We start from the raw sequence: 22,863 nt of genomic DNA, 5'->3' as shown, positions 1-22,863 counted from the left end.
AAATCAGATCTGACAAAACAAGTGCTAGAAATTACACCAAAGTTTAAACACCTACTTTTCCTCATGGAAGTGTCAGTTTTGAGGAAAATACACTTTTTGTTTTATAGGTCATCCTAATGATTTGTACCTTAAGACTGGCACTGCTGATCATCAGACAACCCAGCTGGTATCTCAGGCTCATGAACTTTCTGTTTTTATTTTTTATTCTAGTGAGCCCTCAACCTGCCTGCAATACCAGCTCCTTCAGGCAGCATGGCCCTCTCATCTGTGATGGCTTCAGGGACTGTGAGAATGGCCGGGATGAGCAAAACTGCACTCAAAGTGAGGGAGAGTCCTCTGTGCCCTGCTGTTCCTCCTATGAAACTCTTCTAAATCAGGACAAAAATACCTCTGATGGGTTAGGGGTTAGGGCAATCAACTTGTCCCAGTTTCTCTGGAACTTTTCCAGTTTTAGCACTGAAAGCCCCTTGTCTTGGGAACCCCTTTAGTCCCAAGGGGACAAATAGGGACAGTTGGTCACTCTAAATGGGGTGGAATGTGTATATGTGTGTGAGTGTGTGTGTGTGTGTGTGTGTTCATGTGTGAATACTGGCAGATTCTCTTTTTTTTTTCAATTTAAAAAATTTTTATTTTAGTGTAAAAAACACTGTTTTTTCTTTTTTTTAAATTATTATACTTTAATTCTAGGGTACATGTGCACAACATGCAGGTTTGTTACATAGGTATACTTGTGCCGTGTTGGTTTGCTGTACCCATCAACTCGTCATTTACGTTAGGTATTTCTCCTAATGCTATCCCTCCCCAAGGCCCTCACCCCCTGACAGGCCCTGGTATGTGATGTTCCCCTTCTTGTGTCCATGTGTTCTCATTGTTCAATTCCCACCTATGAGTGAGAACATGCGGTGTTTGGTTTTCTCTCCTTGTGATAGTTTGCTGAGAATGATGGTTTCCAGCTTCATCCATGTCCCTGCAAGGGACATGAACTCATCCTTTTTTATGGCTGCATAGTATTCTATGGTGTATATGTGCCACATTTTCTTAATCCAGTCCATCATTGATGGATATTTGGGTTGGTTCCAAGTCTTTGCTATTGTGAATAGTGCCACAATAAACATATGTGTGTATGTGTCTTTATGGTGGCATGATTTATAATCCTTTGGGTATATACCCAGTAACGGGATGGCTGGGTCAAATGGTATTTGTAGTTCTAGATCCTTGAGGAATTGCCACACTGTCTTCCACAATGGTTGAACTAATTTACACTCCCACCAACAGTGTAAAAGCATTCCTATTTCTCCACATTCTCTCCAGCACCTGTTGTTTCCTGACTTTTTAATGATCACCATTCTGACTGGTGTGAGATGGTATCTCATTGTGGTTTTGATTTTCATTTCTCTGATGACCAGTGATGACGAGCATTTTTTCATGTGTCTGTTGGCTGCATAAATGTCTTCTTTTGAAAGGGTCTGTTCATATCCTTTGCCCACTTTTTGATGGGGTTGCTTGTTTTTTTCTTGTAAATTTGTTTGAGTTCTTTGTAGATTCTGGATATTAGCCCTTTGTGAAATGGGCAGATTGCAAACATTTTCTCCCATTCTGTAGGTTGCCTGTTCACTCTGATGGTAGTTTCTTTTGCCATGCAGAAGCTGTTTAGTTTAATTGGATCCCATTTGTCTATTTTGGCTTTTGTTGCCATTGCTTTTGGTGTTTTAGTCATGAAGTCCTTGCCCATGCCTATGTCCTGAATGGTATTGCCTAGGTTTTCTTCTAGGGATTTTATGGTTTTAGGTCTAACATTTAAGTCTTTAATCCATCTGGAATTAATTTTTGTATAAGGTGTAGGAAGGGATCCACTTTGAGCTTTCTGCATATGGCTAGCCAGTTTTTCCACCACCATTTATTAAATAGGGAATCCTTTCCCCATTTCTTGTTTTTGTCAGATTTGCCAAAGATCAGATGGTTATACACATGTGGTGTTATTTCTGAGGTCTCTGTTCTGTTCCATTGCTCTATATATCTGTTTTGGTACTGGCACCATGCTGTTTTGGTTACTGTAGCCTTGTAGTATAATTTGAAATCAGGTAGCATGATGCCTCCAGCTTTGTTCTTTTGGCTTAGGATTGTCTTGGCAATGAGGGCTCTTTTTTGGTTCCATATGAACTTAAAGTAGTGTTTTCCAATTCTGTGAAGAAAGTCATTGGTAGCTTGATGAGGATGGCATTGAATCTATAAATTACCTTCAGCAGTATGGCCATTTTCACGATATTGATTCTTCCTATCCATGAGCATGGAATGTTCTTCCATTTGTTTGTGTCCTCTTTTACTTCGTTGAGCAGTGGTTTGTAGTTCTCCTTGAAGAGGTCCTTCACATCCCTTGTAAGTTGGATTCCTAGGTATTTTATTCTCTTTGTAGCAATTGTGAATGGGAGTTCTCCCATGATTTGGCTCTCTGTTTGTCTGTTATTGGTGTATAAGGATGCTTGTGATTTTTGCACATTGATTTTATATCCTGAGACTGCTGAAGTTGCTTATCAGCTTAAGGAGATTTTGGGCTGAGACGATGGGGTTTTGTAAATATACAATCATGTCATCTGCAAACAGGGACAATTTGACTTCCTCTTTTCCTAATTGAATACCCTTTATTTCTTTCTCCTGCCTGATTGCCCTGGCCAGAACTTCCAACACTATGTTGAATAGGAGTGGTGAGAGAGCACATCCTTGTCTTGTGCCGGTTTTCAAAGGGAATGCTTCCAATTTTTACCCATTCAGTATGATATTGGCTGTCGGTTTGTCATAAATAGCTCTTATTAGTTTGAGATACATTCCATCAATACCTAGTTCATTGATAGTTTTTAGCATGAAGGGCTGTTGAATTTTGTCAAAGTCCTTTTCTGCATATATTGAGATAATCATGCGGTTTTTGTCATTGGTTCTGTCTACGTGATGGGTTACGTTTATTGATTTGTGTATGTTGAACCAGCCTTGTGTCCCAAAATGAAGCCAAATTGATCATGGTGGATAAGCTTTTTCATGTCCTGCTGGATTTGGTTTGCCAGTGTGTTTTATTGAGGATTTTTGCATCAATGTTCATCAGGGGTATTGGTCTAAAATTCTCTTTTTTTGTTGTGTCTCTGACAGGCTTTGGTATCAGGATGATGCTGGCCTCATAAAATAAGTTAGGGAGGATTCCCTCTTTTTCTATTGATTGGAATAGTTTCAGAAGGAATGGTACCAGCTCCTCTTTGTGCCTCTGATAGAATTCAGCTGTGAATCCGTCTGGTCCTGGAATTTTTTTGGTTGGTAGGCTATTAAGTGTTGCCTCAGTTTCAGAGCCTGTTATTGGTCTATTAAGAGATTCAACTTCTTCCTGGTTTAGTCTTGGGAGGGTGTATGTGTCCAGGAATTTACCCATGTCTTCTAGATTTTCTAGTTTATTTGCATAGAGGTGTTTATAGTATTCTCTGATGCAGTTTGTATTTCTGTGGGATTGGTGGTGATATCCCCCTTATCATTTTTTTGTTGAGTCTATTTGATTCTTCTCTCTTTTCTTCTTTATTAATCTTGCTAGTGGTCTATCAATTTTGTTGATCATTTCAAAAAACCAGCTCTCAGACCCATTGATTTTTTTGAAGGGTTTTTTTGTGTCTCTATCTCTTTCAGCTCTGCTCTGATTTTAGTTATTTCCTGCCTTCTGCTAGCTTTTGAATTTGTTTGCTCTTGCTTCTCTAATTCTTTTAATTGTGATGTTACAGTGTTGATTTTAGATCTTTTCTGCTTTCTCTTGTGGGCATTTAGTGCAACAAATTTCCCTCTACACATTGCTTTAAATGTGTCCCAGAGATTCTGGTACATTGCATCTTTGTTCTCATTGGTTTCAAAGAACATCTTTATTTCTGCCTTCATTTCGTTATTTACCCATTAGTCATTCAGGAGCAGGTTATTCAGTTTCCATGAAGTTGTGTGGTTTTGAATGCGTTTTTTAATCCTGAGTTTTGATTCGATTGCACTGTGGTCTATGAGAGACAGTTTGTTGTGATTTCTGTTCTTTTACATTTGCTGAGGAGTGCTTTCCTTCCAATTATGTGGTCAATTTTACATAAGTGTGATGTGGTGCTGATAAGAATATATATTCTGTTGATTTGGGGTGGAGAGTTTTGTAGATGTCTATTAGGTCTGCTTGGTGCAGAGCTGAGTTCAAGTCCTGGATATCTTTGTTAACCTTCTGTCTTGTTGATCTGTCTAATATTGACAGTGGGGTGTTAAAGTCTCCCATTATTATTGTGTGGGAGTCTAAGTCTCTTTGTAGGTCTCTAAAGACTTGCTTTATGAATCTGGGTGCTCCTATATTGGGTGCATATATATTTAGGATAGTTAGCTCTTCTTGTTTAATTGATTCCTTTACCATTATGTAATGGCCCTCTTTGTCTCTTTTGATCTTTGTTGGTTTAATGTCTGTTTTATCAGAGACTAGGATTGCAACCTCTGTTTTTTTTTTTGCTTTTCATTTGCTTGGTAGATCTTCCTCCAACCCTTTATTTTGAGCCTATGTGTGTCTCTACACATGAGATGAGTCTCCTGAATACAGCACACTGATGGGTCTTGACTCTTTTTTTATTATTATTATACTTTAAGTTCTAGGGTACATGTGCACAACGTGCAGGTTTGTTACATATGTATACATGTGCCATGTTGGTGTGCTGCACCTGTTAACTCGTCATTCTTTATCCAATTTGCCAGTCTGTGTCTTTTAATTGGGGCATTTAGCCCATTTACATTTAAGGTTAATATTGTTATGTGTGAATTTGATCCTGTCATTATGATGTTAGCTGGTTATTTTGCCCGTTAGTTGATGCAATTTCTCCATAGCATCAGTGGTCTTTACAATTTGAGATGTTTTTGCAGTGGCTGGTACCAGTTGTTCCTTTCCATGTTTAGTTCTTCCTTCAGGAGCTCTTGTAAGGCAGGTCTAGTGGTGACAAAATCTCTCAGCATTTGCTTGTCGGTAAAGGAATTTATTTCTCCTTCACTTATGAAGCTTAGTTTGGCTGGATATGAAATTCTGGGTTGAAAATTTTTTTCTTTAAGAATGTTGAATATTGGCCCCCACTCTTTTCTGGCTTGTAGGGTTTCTGCTGAGAGATCTGCTGTTAATTTGATAGGCTTCCCTTTGTGGGTAACCTGACCTTTGTCTCTGGCTGCCCTTAACATTTTTTCTTTCATTTCAACCTTGGCAAATCTGACAATTATGTGTCTTGGGGTTTCTCTTTTTGTGGAGTATCTTTGTGGTGTTCTGTGTATTTCCTGAATTTGAATGTTGGCCTGCCTTGCTAGGTTAGGGAAGTTCTCATGGATAATATCCTGAAGAGTGTTTTCCAACTTGGTTCCATTCTCCCCATCACTTTCAGGTACACCAATCAAACGTAGATTTGGTCTTTTCACATAGTCCCATATTTCTTGGAGGCTTTGTTCATTTCTTTTTATTCCTTTTTCTCTAAACTTCTTTTCTCACTTTATTTCATTAATTCGATCTTCAATCACTGATACCCTTTCTTCCACTTGATCGAATCAGCTACTGAAGCTTGTGCATGTGTCATGTAGTTCTCGTGCCATAGTTTTCAGCTCCATCAGGTCATTTAAGGTCTTCTCTACACTGTTTATTCCAGTTAGCCATTCGTCTAATCTTTTTCCAAGGTTTTTAGCTTCCTTGTGATGGGTTTGAACATGCTCCTTTAGCTCAGCGAAGTTTGTTATTACCGACCTTCTGAAGCCTACTTCTGTCAACTTGCCAAAGTAGTTCTCCTCCAGCTTTGTTCCATTGCTGGTGAGGAGCTGCATTCCTTTGAAGGAGAAGAGGAGCTCTGGTTTTTAGAATTTTCAGCTTTTCTGCCCTGGTTTCTCCCCATCTTTGTGGTTTTATCTATCTTTGGTCTTTGATGTTGGTGACTTACAGATGGGGTTTTGGTGTAGATGTCCCCTTTGTTGATGTTGATGCTGTTCCTTTCTGTTTGTTAGTTTTGCTTCTAACAGTCAGGTCCCTCAGCTGCAGGTCTGTTGGAGTTTGCTAGAGGTCTACTCCAGACCCTGTTTGCCTGGGTATCACCAGTGGAGGCTGCAGAACAGCAAATATTGCAGAGCAGCAAATATTGCTGCCTGATCCTTCTTCTGGAAGCTTCGTCCCAGAGGGGCACCCGCCTATATGAGGTATCTGTTGGCCCCTACTGGGAGGTGTCTCCCAGTTAGGCTACACAGGGGTCAGGGACCCACTTGAGGAGGCAGTCTGTCTGTTCTTAGAGCTCAAATGCCATGCCGGGAGAACCACTGCTCTCTTTAGAGCTGTCAGAGAGGAACGTTTAAGTCTTCAGAAGTTATCTGCTGCCTTTTGTTCAGCTATGCCCTGCCCACAGAGGTGGAGTCTATAGGGGCAGTAGGCCTTGCTGAGCTGCAGTGGGCTCTACCCAGTTTGAGCTTCCTGGCTGCTTTGTTTACCTACTCAAGCCTCAGCAATGGTGGACGCCCCTCCCCCAGCTAGGCTGCTGCCTGGCAGTTGGATCTCAGACTGCTGCGCTAGCAGTGAGCAAGGCTCTGTGGACATGGGACCTGCCAAGCCAGGCATATGTGCCACATTTTCTTAATCCAGTCTATCATTTATGGACATTTGGGTTGGTTCCAAGTCTTTGCTATTGTGACTAGTGCCATAATAGACATACGTGTGCATGTGTCTTTATAGTAGCATGATTTATAATCCTTTGGGTATATACCCAGTAATGGGATTGCTGGGTCAAACGGTATTTCTAGTTCTAGATCCCTGAGGAATCGCCATATCATCTTGCACAATGGTTGAACTAATTTACACTCCCACCAACAGTGTAAAAGTGACCCTATTTCTCCACGTCCTCTCCAGCATCTGTTGTTTCCTGATTTTTTTTTTTTTGAGACAGAATCTTGCTCTGTTGCCCAGGCTGGAGTGCAGTGGCACAGTCTGGGCTCACTGCAACCTCTACATCCCGGGTTCAAGCAATTCCCCTGCCTCAGCCTCCCGAGTAGCTGGGATTACTTGTGCACACCACCATGCCCAGCTAATTTTTTTGTATTTTTAGTAGAGATGGGGTTTCACCATGTTGGCCACACTGATCTCGAACTCCTGACCACAGGCAATCCACCCGCTTCAGCCTCCCAAAGTGCTGGGATTACAGGCATGAGCCACCACGCCCGGCCTTTTCCAGACTTTTTAATGATCGCCATTCTAACTGTGGTGAGATGGTATCTCATTGTAATTTTGATTTGCATTTCTCTGATGACCAGTGATGATGAGCATTTTTTCATGTGTCTGTTGGCTGCATAAATGTCTTCTTTTGAGAAGTGTCTGTTCATATCCTTTGCCTACTTTTTGATGGGGTTGTCTGTTTTTTTCTTGTAAATTTGTTTGAGTTCTTTGTAGATTCTGGAGATTAGCCCTTTGTCAGATGGGTAGATTGCAAAAATTTTCTCCCATTCTGTAGGTTGCCTGCTCACTCTGATGGTAGTTTCTTTTGTAATACTGGCAGATTCTTATTGCTTACTTGCTTTTAATGATGCTTAGAATTGTAGGATACAGAAAACCTGATGTAGAGGAACTTGCCAAATACTGGAATGGAACACGTTCCACTCTCACCCTAGCAGAAACAAACCTCCAAGGTTGTGAACAAATGTGTTGTAATTCACAAGTCTGTCCATTTTGCCTCCTACTGATATAAAATAACTGAGCATGGCTGTGATTTTTGCTCAAAAGTTTTCTTGGAGAATAAGAGAAGGTAATAGCAAAGAGGCTGCAGCCTAAAGCCACTGATATGTCATACTTCTTCACATCTCACCTGCTGTGGGAGAAAGAAGAGGTGATAGGATTGATTCTCAACAAATATGCCTGCTAGCCTTCAAATGGCTTTTCTTAGGTGAAGAAACAGATCACTGTGAGGTTGCTTCACTTCTCTCTGCCATTTATCCGAGAGCAGCAAATACTAATCCTGTGATTAAACCATTTTTTATGGGGTTTGGAGTTATTCATTCAAATCTCATTCACTCAAGTTTGTTTCTGGCTAAGAAAAGCTGTTTCTTCTTTTGTCCATTGTTAGGTATTCCTTGCAACAACAGAACTTTTAAGTGTGGCAATGATATTTGCTTTAGGAAACAAAATGCAAAATGTGATGGGACAGTGGATTGTCCAGATGGAAGTGATGAAGAAGGCTGCAGTGAGTAGAAATTCATTCCTTTGGGTTCCTGTATTCCCTCTTCAGTTTACCTGTTTTTTATATTTTCATTCCCTTCTTGGTGTATTTCCCTTGATTGAGGTTGCCATAGCCAAAACAAGAATAGTAACTATTGGCAAACTGCGTCTGAAATTGTTTCTCAGAAATAAAAACTCTGGAATGGATTCTGTCTTCTTGATAACAGCATTAATGAATTAAATTTTTAAAATGAGAACTTTCACTTTCTAATAATTTTAATCAAGGGAGAAGATCTTAAATAAAAAACCCTGTGAGAAAATAAATAGAAACTGGAATGCAGTGGATGACTTGTTAATAATGCCTTATGTTATGAACAATATCAAGTGCTGTTTCTTTCTTTAGGTTTGACTCAATAACTAATCTCCCACATGCTCCTATTAGTCATGTGGCCACTAATTGGCCATATGGCAACATGTAAATTATACATCTTTACTAATACTATTTACACCAGCAAACAATTGCTCTGATAACTAGTTTTCCCAGTAGTTTTTCATTTGTCCAGGTCTTATAAATCTTTTCCCAAATACTTTGTCACATCAGCACAACTTCAAAGAAATTCTCAATTCATTTACATTCCTCTTTACCTGACAATCTAAATCCATAGGCAGCTGTTTATGTCAGTTCAGCTGTTACAGCAGGTCCCCCTCCTCCTCTCATCTGCATTGTGGTATAGAGACTGTGTCAGGGCATGCTTCAGGAAGGAGGGAGTGGTTTGTTTGTATTGGTTTCAGACAGACTTACATGTTCTCTGTCCTCTAGATAAGGAGATTTCAAATTGCTACCTAGTGAGTCAGTTCCCAGCCAGCACTAAAACTGGCTTAACTTCTAGTTTTTCTTCCAAGTCTACCTTTAAATCACATGCCCTTTCTCCACCAAAGCCTGCAGCAGGAGTTCCTCCACCCTTCACCGCATCATCGGAGGCACAGACACCCTGGAGGGGGGTTGGCCGTGGCAGGTCAGCCTCCACTTTGTTGGATCTGCCTACTGTGGTGCCTCGGTCATCTCCAGGGAGTGGCTTCTTTCTGCAGCCCACTGCTTTCATGGAAACAGGTAGGGCATGACGGTCCTTACTCTCAAGTGGCACTCTGTGGCCACAGACAACATATCTGCCCTCAAATTGTGGGAAGCAGATCCCTGTTGGGGACATTCAATCAATTCAATTGAGCTTTCATTTTTTGGATCCCACGTGTGTGACAAACATTTTTTTTAAGGTATTATTGGTATAAAAAAAGAGCACAAAGGAAACATCAAGAATGAATAGGCTTTTACTAAGGCTGAGAAAACAAGATAGGGCTTTTAACTCAGAGGGAGCAAACTTAAGAGAATGTGTGGAGAATGTGGAGAAAAATGGGCACTGGAGAGTGACTGGAGAATGGAGATCCCCATTTAATATAGGAGGGGGATCCTGGAGAGGCCTATTAGGATTGGCTTTGGAAGGGCTCTGTCTGTCTTTACCAATGGGATTATGATGGGATAGATGCTCTTCCAGCTAAGGGTAAGAGGACATCTTAGAAAATAACCTCACTTAAAATTTAAACTTACTATTGGAATCTACTGAATCTTAGCGTAAAAAAATCATTCACTTCTCATTCTGCATTTTTTTTTAGTATTTCAATGAAGTTACACAGTTTGGATCTTTGTTTCTCCTAGAAATTATAGGATTTGTGTTAACTATTAAGATAGCTTCACATCTGTTTGATAATTAGTCTCTAATGCTGTGAAACTGCTCCAAATAATGTGTTAACCCTAATATTTCTTTGGGTGTCCATTGCCACTCATGAGACATCAGCTAAGCAGATTAGTGACCAAAATTTTGGGGCTTCATTTTTTTCACTCCCACTTTTTACCCCACTGTTATGCTGATGGAGATGGACGCTTCACGTGGAGATTACAAGTCCTTCTGTGACTTGTGCAAGGTCATCCCAATCAAGATTGGGATTCTCGAAAGACTGATGGGAATGGCAGTTGGTGACCCTATGAATGGGCATTGTTGAGCAGTAAGAGTAGTGATCATTAAGGCTTCCAGTAGTTTGCCAGAAGGAATTTCATTAAATTCCTGCTTATAACACTTTGATTTCTAATCTATCTTGGTATTCATATCATTTGAATTTGGTAGTAGGATTCTCCATCAAATGCCATTGTCAGCATGAATAGGAAGAATGTAACAAATTAATTCTAGTTACCAACATTCTTGACCTGTATGTGGTTCATGAAATACTAGTGGAAAGAAAATGTCCAGGAATTTGCTTAGGACATTGTTGAGTGAATTTTCTATTACTTGCCACTCCTAATACTTTTTTAGGGAGACAAGGGAGGCTCACAGTTATCCTTTCTGCCATAGTCCCTGGACAGAGCCAGTGACTACAATAACACCCTGGAAGTCAGGCCCTTCTTTTTCAGCCCTCAACTCTTTAGAGTGCTTGTTTGCAAACTACATGTGGTTCTTTAAGCTGCTAACTTTATGTTTCATTACTGTTCTATCAGGCTGTCGGATCCCACACCATGGACTGCACACCTTGGGATGTATGTTCAGGGGAATGCCAAGTTTGTCTCCCCGGTGAGAAGAATTGTGGTCCATGAGTACTATAACAGTCAGACTTTTGATTATGATATTGCTTTGCTACAGCTCAGTATTGCCTGGCCTGAGACCCTGAAACAGCTCATTCAGCCAATATGCATTCCTCCTGCTGGCCAGCGAGTTCGCAGTGGGGAAAAGTGCTGGGTAACTGGCTGGGGGCAAAGACACGAAGCAGGTGTGTGTGTGAATGAATGGTCATGCCCTTCCCCTGCAGAGGACGATAAGGTGTTTATGTAGTGCTTTAGGGTTCACAGAGAGGGTTTGTGTATATGATCTCCTTTGAACCTCCTGACAACTCTGGAAGGTTGGATTGGAGGAGGGTACTGTTATTCCTTTTTAATGATGCTATCCACCTGCTTTAAAAGAAGCAGGGCTCACCTTATAAAGAGGGAGAGGACTGTGTATGAGCAAGGCAGGATTGACTAGATAGTCATGGGCCCTTTTCAAACTCTGAAGGGTATGCTATGTTATTCACTAGAGAAGGAGCAATTCCTCCCTTTTCATTCAAAGAAATGATTCATTTATAAAGGAGAGAAGGACACACATGCACATCCCACTATGTCAACTCATAGGCAACAGTCTGGAAGACTATGTGGGTATGTCCTACGCCTGTGCAATTGGCCAAGGGATGAGAGTGGGGGCTGAACTTCAGACTGCCCTTAGTTTCCAGACCAGAAATTCAGGCCTGGAGGTTATACCTTCAGGATTCGGATTTGGTCCACCCAGAGGAGATACCTTTTTGCAATTCCTCTGACGGGAGAGGACATCTTTTCAATATGCGTAAAGATCAGGCTGTATAGTAGGGAAGTCCCTACATCTACCCTGCCAAGGTTTTTCATGGTCCAGGATTCAAGGTGGGATTCTGAATATATAGTGAGGGGAAGAATCCAATGCTTTGTGAATGTATTCCCAAACCCTAGTGCTAATATTTTCCCTTGATCTTTCAATCACCTCACCTTCTTTTGCCCTCCTTTTCAAGGGTTTAGGACATATACAGCATCTGTAATTCCTGAACCTTACCCTGTAGCCTCGTTTTGACACTCTAAAGTGTGGGCAGCTTCTCAAAGGCAGCTTCTCAGTGCTTTCATTTAGTGATTGAAGTAGTAGTACCACCAGCTTGGGTCCACTGAAGTCTCAGGGTCCCAAGGAGGGAAGGCAGCTGACTGAGTGAACACTTGTAACTTTGATAGGTTACTGTGCTCAGTGCTTTGATTACATTATCATATATCACAGGAGAAAAGCATCTGCCCAACCAACTTATCATGAGATGTTTTCTTTATAAGCCTGAATATGTGTGTGTGCACTTATTTTTCTGAATCATCTTAGCCAGGTAGGTTCAAAAGGAAGTGAAACAGCTATTTGCAAACTGTTGGGTTTTTACAGTTCATCAGAGACTCCCATATATCAGTTATGCTGCTCCATTTAAAGAGCTCTCTTGGATAGTAGATATTAGTAATAACTGTTGCTGATTTATCATCCTACTGAAAACAGGAGGGAAATGGTGAGGAATGTGGCACAGTTGTTCAAGTAATTGAGTCAGACCTTGAGTCTGAATCTTGTGTTACTTGCTAGCGGTGTGTCACTGGGCAAGCCCTTTAATCTCCTAGCCCTCGATTTCTTCATCAGCAAAATGAGGATAATAGTAGAATTTACCTCAAAGAATTGCTGCTATGAGGGTAAAAGGAGATAATGTGTGTTAACTTTTCAAATGAAGCCCTGAATACATGTAGCCATTACCACTAACATTACTTCTACTTCCAATATGTTTTGCAGATAATAAAGGCTCCCTTGTTCTGCAACAAGCGGAGGTAGAGCTCATTGATCAAACCCTCTGTGTTTCCACCTACGGGATCATCACTTCTCGGATGCTCTGTGCAGGCATAATGTCAGGCAAGAGAGATGCCTGCAAAGTAAGTCATTGTACCTTTCCCTTGCCTAACATGTTGTGCTTTCCATAAATGCTTTCTCATTTAATCTACATAACACCGGGAAATAACCAGGGCAGGTATTTCCCTTAATTCACCTGAGCTGCTCAGATATTATTTATCATCCAATTGCCTAAGATCTTGGAGAGGTGTTGAAATAATTTATTCTATAGAACTCAGTTTTCTATAATGTGCTCCATGTATTTTCCTTCAATATTTAGAGGATGAGGTCAGCATTCATCATTCTGCCATAATTTTCTTATAACCAATTTATGTCCTATTTCCTTAGCAGCTGCCATTTAATTTCTAAAATTTGAAGGATTTTATTTACTCATTCCTTTGAAGCATATGCTTGGGGAAAGAGGGGAGGAATGGAGAGGTGACAAAGAGTATTCATTTGTAGTTCGCTGGGTAGGCCCCTGGCAGTGGTAAAGTTGGAAGTCACCTTTGGGGTGACATTTCTCAGAGCCTGAGATTCCAATCTATGCAGTTACCTACATGATTGCCAAAGAGTAAACAGACGATTTACAGCAAACTTGTCCAACCCACGCCCACAGGCCACATGCAGCCCAGGACAGCTTTGAATGCAGCCCAACACAAATTCATAAACTTTCTGAAAACATCATGAGTTTTTTTTTTTGCAATTTTTTTTAGTTCATTAGTTATCATTAGTGTTCATATATTTTATGTGTGGCCCAAGACAATTATTCTTCTTCCAGTGTGGCTTAGGGAAGCCAAAAGATTGGACACTCCTGATTTAGACGGTGAGTAGGACAGTGGGAGCTGTTCTTTCATCTTTCCACAAGCTTAGCCATGATGCCACAAAAACTCATCCTATAATAATGACTTCTGTCTTCTGAGCTCCTATTTTGTGGCAAGCACCATGCTACGTTCTTTACATAAATTTATTCCAATCATTCTTTTTTCCTCATTTTATAGAAGAGGAAACTGGGCACAGAGAGGGTAAGTAAATTGCCCAAGGTCATATAGCTAGTAAGTGTAAATGTCTGAGCTGGGATTTGAGCCCTTGCCTCTCTATGCTAAGGGTACTCTATTTTGGGTCCTTCCCATAGCTAGTCAGTTACACAGCCCTGTTCCACACAGCCACGAGTGTTTACTTGTTAAACTTAGTAGAGTTGATGTGGTGACAATTAAAATAAAGAGCCCAGTTTCCCTACTAGTTGGAATTTTCCTAATCAGGTATAAGATCATAATTTGGATACATGGGCAAGTTCGTTGCCTCTGAGTAAGTTGCAAGATTATCTACCCTCTAAAATAGGAAAATAAAACCTAGATATTATAATTTAAAAGACTAATACTGTGGAAATTATGTTTATACTTTGAATTGTTTAAGCCTTTGCTTAGAGGAATTGAGATATCAGAAAGGACTCTCAAGTGAGAGTGATTTGTTGGTGATGATTGTGGACCAGCAGTTGTTAGGGTTTTTTCACTGGACCTGGCTAACTAAACAGGTCTCTTCTTCTCCATGGGGCTATAAGCTAATCACTGAAGTTGCATGGCCCAGAGATAGAAGTCAACCTTCCAAGATAAACATGCCTCATAAGGTTGTTGTGAGGATTAAATGTCTTTAAACAATTCTTAGCACATAGCTAGCACTAAATAAATGTTAGCCCTTACTACTACTACTACTACTACTACTACTACTACTACTACTACTACTGTTACCACCACCACCGCCGCCACCGCCGCCACTAGTATTACTGAGGTTTATTCTTTGTTTAGGGCTATGTGAGAGTTGTTTTCTCCGGTAAGAATCTTCTAATGTTATTTGTAGCCTAAAGAATCATGTTTCGTCTAATGAATGCAGCTGTTTGATTATAGGAATAATAATTATAAAATGATAGAAGTTTCACATTAGTTTTTGACACTTCCCAAATTACACAGTGATTAGCCAAGCAAAAACATGTCATTAGAGGACTCTTGAACACAATTCATTAGATACAATAAAGATGAAACTGATGATCATGGGACCAATTTACTTTATACTTACATTTTTTTGTGCGTGTAGGGAGATTCGGGTGGACCTTTATCTTGTCGAAGAAAAAGTGATGGAAAATGGATTTTGACTGGCATTGTTAGCTGGGGACATGGATGTGGACGACCAAAGTTTCCTGGTGTTTACACAAGAGTGTCAAACTTTGTTCCCTGGATTCATAAATATGTCCCTTTTCTTTTGTAATTGTACCAGTTGTATTTTTACTGCGATGTACGTTAAAAATAGATACTTTAAAATGATGCAGTAATTGGCTGGGTGCGCTGGCTCACACCTGCAATCCCAGCACTTTAGGAGGCCGAGGCGGGCAGATCACAAGGTCAGGAGATCAAGACCATCCTGGTTAACATGGTGAAACCCTGTCTCTACTAAAAAAAAAAAAAAAAAAAATTAGCCAGGCGTGGTGGCAGGTGCCTGTAGTCCCAGCTACTCGGGAGGCTGAGGCAGGAGAATGGCATGAACCCGGGAGGCGGAGCTTGCAGTGAGCCAAGATCAGCCACTGCACTCCAGCCTGGATGACACAGCGAGACTCCATCTCAATAAATAAATAAATAAATAAATAAAATGATGCAATAATTATTAATAAAATGAGTCCCTTACATTTTTTTCAACTAGAAATGTCAAAGTGCATACATTTAATAATAAAATTAGTCCCTTACTTTTTTTCAACTGAAAGTGTCAAATTGCATACATTTAATACTTATTGAAAGATTAATATGTGTTCCATAAAAAGTTTTCCCAAGGAAATAACTATATTCATTCTTAAGTACAAAAGGCTATTGATTCAGAGATGGAAGAAACCTAAAGTAATGTTATGAACCAAGCCTCTAAAATAAAATAAAAAAATAAGGGAGACGTTCAGGGATCCCTATTTTATGTCCCTATTCATGTTCAGATACTTATAAAAATTAGAGCAAATTTGACTTATTAAAATAAGAAATTCCAATAAAAAACATACCTGACCTTCAGCATTTTCAAGAAACTAAATGCACAAAATATCTCCTTTGCAAATGCAAATAAAGCAAAACTCAGTTATCGACAGAATAAGTACCTATATTGTTGCTTTACAAACCAGTTTTATCTAACCATATCATAGTGGACCCTCTTCAGCCATGGCACATGGTAATGTTGTGTACAGAGAAACCAATCAACCAACCAACAAAACTGACAGCAACCATTACTAAATGGCAGAATAAAGCATCATGGTAATTGAATCGAAAGCATGTATATGAGATTCAAAGAAATTGTTGTAATGCTGGTCAGCAAAAAAAAAAGAGGCAAAGAAATTTTTGAATGATGGTTGCGAAAGTGAAATTTTTCAGAAATATTATCATCTGGCTTTTGGTTCTTTTCTAAAACCCCAGTGGATAAGACTTTCTTTTACTTTCAGACTCTTATAATACCTTACATAGTTGTAAACCTATAGCATACTCTCAATGTATCTTAGTTCTTGATTTATTTTATCTTGATTTAGAAGGTTTCATACTTGATTTCAGAATATTCTTTTCATTAACAGAAGCCAGAATTGACAGTACCAGCAAATGAGTGAAAACAACAGAAAAAAGAGTGATATTATTTGTTTTCCTGTTATAAAGTCAAAGGAGTAATAAAAATACTATTAGCAGGTAGGGTCTATTAATAGAATAATGCACAGAATCTTAGAAAATCTTAATGTAACAGCAAAAGGAGAGAGAGCAAAAGGTGTCATCTCCCAGGCCAGATAAATTTTTCAGTTCATAGAACATACTTTGATTTGTTAAAAGACTGTTTCCGCAGATTAAGGATAAAGCATCTTAATAATACCTCTATGAATGGGCCCCAAAGCTTTCAGTAAACTGGCTATATGATAGTGCAGTTCAGAGGGCCAAGTGTACCACTAATTGAAGAGGGAGGACTTGGCTACTGAATCCACTGGATAGAAGAGCGAATTAGGCTGACAGTTCTTATAATCTACATTTATTTTGTCTGGATGGCTGTGACCTATATACAAGGTGAGTTGTACTTTTTACTTTATGGTCATTTCTAGGGCATAGAATTGCTCTTCACAAAATACATGAAAACCTTTGCATAAGTCTGTGATCTCGGGGGATGGAGGAGGGCTGGCATGATCTATCAGATTCATCAGAGGGAGTTTTTGAAAGCACATGTATGCACTACCACTATAGGCCCTCACTGGTATTAAAGTGAGTACACGATGTTCCATAGCAGTGCTGGGGCAGGGAAAAGGTTGAAAAACAAACCTAACTTACTTGGATATTGCATGTTAAGATGCATTTAGAACCTGAATGATGTGGGAATATCCACTTCATTCTTGCAAAGGTGTGAAGTAAGGCAAATCCCAAGAATGGTTTTGTTAGAAGAGCAAGACAGAAGCATTTCACGTGCCATGTTATTGGGGAGAATTTGTAAGGACTCATGCCCTCTTTCACAGTGCCTTGAAAATAGCACAGTGAAGCACCACAAGCAACCATTTCTCAATTGTTTTCTACTTGATTAGCTTGAGTGGCTGACCCAGTTGCTGATGTTCGGAGTGGTACTGCTTGCCATCTGACAACACACAGGAACAAACTGTTGCGTATTCCAGAGTCACGTATTCCAGAGTCACAGACCTATTTGAAGGGAATGAGATGCTTTGGTGTATTGGTGATATCATTCTGATGATGTTACTTTGTTTTTCAGTTTATATGATAACCATTTAGGAAATTATTTGCTTCTAAAAAGGATTTAAAAAGAAGAGCAAGTACTATTACAAAAGAGCAACATCAAAAATCTTATATTGGTCAGCAAATTATAAGTATGTTTTAATTTTTTAATGTTACTTAAATTGGACTCTTCAAACAACCTAAAGCAATTGAGTCAATAATAATTTTAAATTATATTAAAGAAATCTATTTTTGAAATAATAGTACATTTAAAAAGCTAACCTTATGTAAATAAATTCTGAAGGAATTACAAAAACAAATCTAGGTAGAGTTTGGTTCCTTATTCACAGATGCTTGATTTCATCAGAATTGTTTAAACTTGGTTGTACCTCTAGGGAGAAACACCTCTTCCTAACTTATTCTGAATCCTTAGTGTGGAGTGAAACTGGCAGGATGAAGAAAGTCTTCAGGTAGGGTTGGGACTCTCATCTGCATTCTAGGTCAGCTGTCTGGAGATTAAGAAATTAGCAGTTAACAGGAACAGGAACAGGTTGCAAATAAGTATTTAAGTAGTTCAGGTAATATGGGAGGTGTCAGCAAGTGTCAGTGATCAGGAAAATAGGACAGGACAGGAAGAAAAATCACTATCAAAAGAAAATATATTGAATCAAGGGTTAGTGCTGGGTGCTAAGGGTCGGGGGAGGGTGGGTATTAGCTATAAAGACACAGTCAGGGAACGTAATGGAGCATTTACTGAGATCCTTTCATTTTCCAGGCACAGGAATAAATGCTTTACCTTAATCTTCCTGACTCTGCTAGGTAGGAATCATTTTATAAGAAAACAAACAGACATTAAACAACCTGCCCAAGAACACACAGATAGTGAGAGTCTAAATTTGATCCTAGTTCTGTCTGCCTTCAGAACTTATATTCCTTCCACTGTAACATGAGGACAAGGGTTAGGCATATGGAATTATAGAAATGAATTTAAATCTAATTACAGAATATATAAACCTTGCTTAACAGTACTCAAAAGGCATTAGAAGATGTGGTTTAGGGTGTGCTTGAGACAGAAGCAGTTGTTTTTTGATTCTCTGGGGAGTGAGGGAGGCTTTAGGTATCTGTGCATGGAGAAACCAGGCTTGGAGATAGCTACTATCCATCTGATGTGAGAAAAAAATCTCACATTTAGGATGAACTCCTGCAGTCAAATAAGGGAACTATGAGAAAAGTTTTCTGGACCCTAGGTAAGGATGGGGGTGGGGAGGATCAGAAGTTGGAGAGGTCTCAGTGCTTCCAGTCAGGTCTGCATGTTTTTGTGACTACAGATCCTATCAAGACCTCCCTGCAAATTCCCACACCCTTCAATGGCTCTAGTTCTTTATCAGTCTCCAATCCCTTTCAGGCCTAAGAGTGTTAACGGCTTCTCAGTATTGCTAGTCCCTGGGTACCTCACCATTCCTTGTTGATTCCCTTAACCCTTGCTCCTTGGTTAAAAAACCTGGTCAAAAACCCCAGCTGAGAATGCAGCTTGATTCTTGCAGGATCTGCCTGTTGGAGCAGAAGTCAGTGCAGGTCAGCAGATGAGTCACTGCAGACTCTCCTTAGCAGGCGGATGGATCCAAAGTTCAGGGGATCTGGTAGCAGGCACCAGACAACTGGAGACAGGATATCTAGGCTGTCTCAACATCAGGCACTGAAGATGCCAGACTTTTGGACTCAAGTCAACATATTTGGAGTGGAGCTGATTTATATGCTTCTTGTTAATGGTCTGGTCTTAGTGTGTGTGTGTGTGTGTGTGTGTGTGTGTGTGTGTGTGTGTTGCATGGAGGGTGAGCAGTAAGGAGCAAGACTATTCGGAACAGAAGCTTGAGAGTTGAGGCCCTTGGCCCAACCCGTGCTGTGCTTAACAAACATAATTCCATGCTAACTAAACCGGAAGTTCTGAACTACAGATAGGGTGTCAAGGAGATTGTGTGTGTGCGTGCATTGTGTGCGTGTGTGTGTGTGTGTGTAAGGCCCCTCCTCTCAAAGATAAATAATAATGGTCAACCTTTATGAGTGCTTGCTGTGTCAATCACTGTTCTGAGTGCTTTGCTTACAACAACCCTTGTAATCCTGGTAACAACTACATTAGGAGGGTACAAATATTACACCAACTTTCCAGGTGAGGACGTTGGCACAGAGAGATGAATGCCGAGGTCTCACAGTGGGGAACCCTCTGGGTGGAGAATAACCCAGGTACACTGGTTTTAGAGTCCGCTGTCCCCAGCACCACACAATACTGTCTCTGTGCCTGGCTCTGGACTTGACGAGGAAGTGGGTTGGTGTTTATTATTCACCTTCATATACTCAGAACCTAGCACCATGCTGGCACGAGGCATGGTTATTTGTTGATTGAATGAATGCACTTTTGCTAGGCCGCGAGGACTGTGCAAACCCCAACAACCAAGAGGTCGTAGGGTTAGATCGTAAACTTTTCTCCGTTGGACGGTGCTGCCGGGCCCACCCTTTCCTTACCACAGCCCGACACCCAGGCAGCCCCTAAACGGAGATGGTCTGCATCTGCAGGCGCGGGGAAAGGCATAGCAGGCAGCGCCCTAAACAAACCAGAAAAACAGCCCTCGGCTCTGGAGTCCACTCCGCCACGGCCTCGGGTGCTCTACCCGGCGGGATCCAGGGAGTGGCCGCCACTCACCGTTCGCCCCTCTTGTCCGCTCCAGTCCGCTCCCGCCGCCCGAGGTCCGCGGCGCCCCGCCCAGTGGGTGGAGTGTGAGGCGGGGAGGTCCCTCGACTCTGCCTGCTCTGTGGCCTCCCGCGGAGCCGCTCAGACTTTCTCTGCCGGCCCATGGACCCGGCCCGACCCTCACCGCCAGTAGACGAGCTGGAGCTCTCGGTGCTCGAGCGGCAGCCAGAAGAGCACACGCCTCTCAATGGTGCCGACAAAGTCTTCCCTTCTTTGAACGAGGAGGCCCCCCCGGCCGAGGTAAGGTCCTCTTGGCGCTGGCCCTAACTTGCCGGCGGCGGGACAGTAGTAGGACCCGAGCCTGGCACCGGTGAGTTTCGGGTTTCCAGCCAGGCGGGGCGTCGCCGGCGCCGAGCGAGGGTGGGGCGCGCTGGAGTGCTCTGAATGGAGCCGAGTCACCGCGACACCTTTCGGCCCGAGCAGTCCCCTCCCCAGCCCCTGGGGTCTTCCAACGCCTCTGACACCCGAGGCGCTTTAGGAATCCTAGTGGTGAGGTGTGGCCGCTCCTGTCTTCAGAGAGATATCCCGGAGATGGAAGTAGTTTTTTAAAGTTATGTAACTTTTAATTCAGTTTTTCTTTTTTCCAGTAGGGAGAATGAGAATGACAAATTGAGTATCCTCCTTCTCTCAGAATCTCTTCTGCCGTCCTCTTACCTTCACTGCCTTGCCCCTTCTCTCCCTCCCCTCCACCCACCTCGCCGCAGCCCCCAGCCTTCTTCCATGCCTACCATCCGCCAAGCACTTTCTGCCTTCTCCCAGCCTGGCCATTTGATTCTGCAGGAAGAGAGATAGGGGAGAGCACAGAGGAGAGAAAGCGGTCAGAAGGGGAGAAGGGGTAGGGCTGGCGTAGAGATGGGGCGGGCTGGTTGGGGGGGCGGCTGGGGGGAGGTGAACTTGCCCTGCTCAACTGAAAGAAAATAATTTCAAAGTTCTTGTCTCGAAGGATGAGACTTCGCCCACCTTGCTTTTACCTCCTCTCAATCCCTAAGGAAGTCCCTGGCGATTTTTAGGCCAAGCTCTTTTCTGATTCAACCCTAGCAATGATTGGAACATTATTCACTCTCATCAAAGACTTGTAAAACATCAGAGCTTTGACTTCCCAGCCATCCACCTTCTGATTAACTCCTAAGATTGGCTTGAGGTTTTCCGGGTACACAGAACTCCCCATATAGAGCCCCGACCTGATCTTTCTAGGCCCCACTCTTCCACCCCCAACTTTTTGGCTGCCCAGCTGTTGATTTTAGGGATAAGCAGGAAATTCAAAAGTTGAAAGCATTGCTTTTGTTCTACATTGATTCCTGAAACTATTGCAAAGTCTGCTTTTATAGGTACTCTGGAAAGTAATTTGGAAACTTATTTCTGAATAAAATATGAATGCCACAGAAGAATGAAGGTTGAACAAAGATAGTCTGGTCACCAGTGCAAGTGGCCACAACTGTGAACTGGCTGTACGAGTTCTCCAGGGCGGTGTCCAGGAATGGGAGTTGGAAATACTTGCCTCGGATTAGATAGACCCGGACACCCTAAAGACTCCCTAGCTTGGGGCTGAATCCAGAGATCTGGTGACAGTTTCGCCACTAAAAAGTGTGTCCCAGGGGCAAGGCTGTCCCGTAGTGGTAATGTGTGCCTACTCGGGCTTCTGTGAGGCCCGGGAATGCCTTGTTGAAAACAGGTGATGGGTAGAACATGCCAAATCCATGCGGGGTTATCAGTATTCTGTAATTGTTTAGCACCTACCCTGTAGCAATGGTTCTTTAATGTTCTCATGACGTCCTTGTTAGTAAGGTATATACAGATACCCTAGACTTCTTTGTAAGTTAGCTTTGTAGGTCACCCAATAGGAGAGCTGTCCTCAGTAACAGGATGGAGTAAAGGTGAAGGGCTACAGGAGTACTTGGAGTGTGTTCAAGGAATGCCTTGAACTAATCTCATCTAATGTGTTAATCGTTCTCTTTTGTCCTATAAAATAAAGTGAAGTGTATTTCAGTTAGAAAAGTCAATAAATATAGGCTCATTAAAAAGATTCAGACAAGATTCAGACACTTAAGAATTTTGTGTGTTGGTCTCTTTGAACTGTATATTAAGATTTCTAATTTTGAAATGTAGCTGAAGTCCATGTATTTTCATTAACCCTGTTTAGTAACTGTCTTGTGACAAATACTTTTGATGCATAAATGCATTTAATTATCACAACTAACTTAAGAGGAAGGCGTCAGTATTCTGGTTTGTCAGATTGAAGATGCTGAGTGAAGAAATTGAGGGAGGCTCAGAGGAGTTACCAAAATCCTCAAGTTCACTCAGTGGTGCCTCTGAAGCTTGAACGTGTGTTTTTTAGATCTCAAACCTATGCTGTTTCTGTTGATTTATTCTATCTATCTAGCTATTATCTATCAGCATTTAATTTAAATATGTCATATATAATTTATACTCATTTGTTTATAGTTGCCTAAGTTATTATTACTAATTTCTATAAGTTAGGTAATTTATAATTAGGTAATTTAAGTGAGCTGGCAGTTGAGTATCACATCTGGAATGACGGAGTTGCAGGTGGATGGGTGAGGAATCAGGAACAGTTCTGGAATGATTGGGAAGAAGACATCTCTCTTCTTCCTTGGAAGAGCTGTGGTGGGAGAGTGAACAACAGCAGTAGAAAGAACTTCTTTGCCTTTCTTAATGTGTGCTTGGCACTTGAGACAA

The 22,863-nt window shown here is 41.3% G+C and overlaps 2 protein-coding genes across 3 annotated transcripts in view; both read left to right on the top strand.

The window, feature by feature from the left end:
- TMPRSS7 (transmembrane serine protease 7) overlaps nucleotides 1-15,148 on the top strand; it is a 41,617-nt gene extending 26,469 nt beyond the window's left edge. Inside the window, exons 11-16 of one of the 2 annotated variants that reach the window (XM_003261802.1) lie at nucleotides 211-321; nucleotides 8,109-8,225; nucleotides 9,140-9,311; nucleotides 10,746-11,014; nucleotides 12,613-12,749; nucleotides 14,794-15,148. In XM_003261802.1, coding sequence (XP_003261850.1) covers nucleotides 211-321; nucleotides 8,109-8,225; nucleotides 9,140-9,311; nucleotides 10,746-11,014; nucleotides 12,613-12,749; nucleotides 14,794-14,964 — 977 coding nt within the window. In that variant the 3' untranslated portion in view covers nucleotides 14,965-15,148. The remainder of the gene's footprint in view (nucleotides 1-210; nucleotides 322-8,108; nucleotides 8,226-9,139; nucleotides 9,312-10,745; nucleotides 11,015-12,612; nucleotides 12,750-14,793) is intronic. The other variant, XM_012500999.2, reaches the window with a different exon arrangement.
- A 5,033-nt stretch (nucleotides 15,149-20,181) lies between these two features.
- The window catches only part of C21H3orf52 (chromosome 21 C3orf52 homolog), a 31,661-nt gene continuing 28,979 nt past the window's right edge, over nucleotides 20,182-22,863 (top strand). The window contains exon 1 of the mRNA XM_030801682.1: nucleotides 20,182-20,406. Coding sequence (XP_030657542.1) covers nucleotides 20,269-20,406 — 138 coding nt within the window. The 5' untranslated portion in view covers nucleotides 20,182-20,268. The remainder of the gene's footprint in view (nucleotides 20,407-22,863) is intronic.

The sequence above is a fragment of the Nomascus leucogenys genome, chromosome 21, assembly GCF_006542625.1.
Source record: "Nomascus leucogenys isolate Asia chromosome 21, Asia_NLE_v1, whole genome shotgun sequence".
In the NCBI taxonomy this organism is placed as follows: Eukaryota; Metazoa; Chordata; class Mammalia; order Primates; family Hylobatidae; genus Nomascus; species Nomascus leucogenys.
The sequence above is the reverse complement of the archived record's forward strand: the minus strand, read 5'-3'. Positions and strand labels throughout refer to the sequence as shown.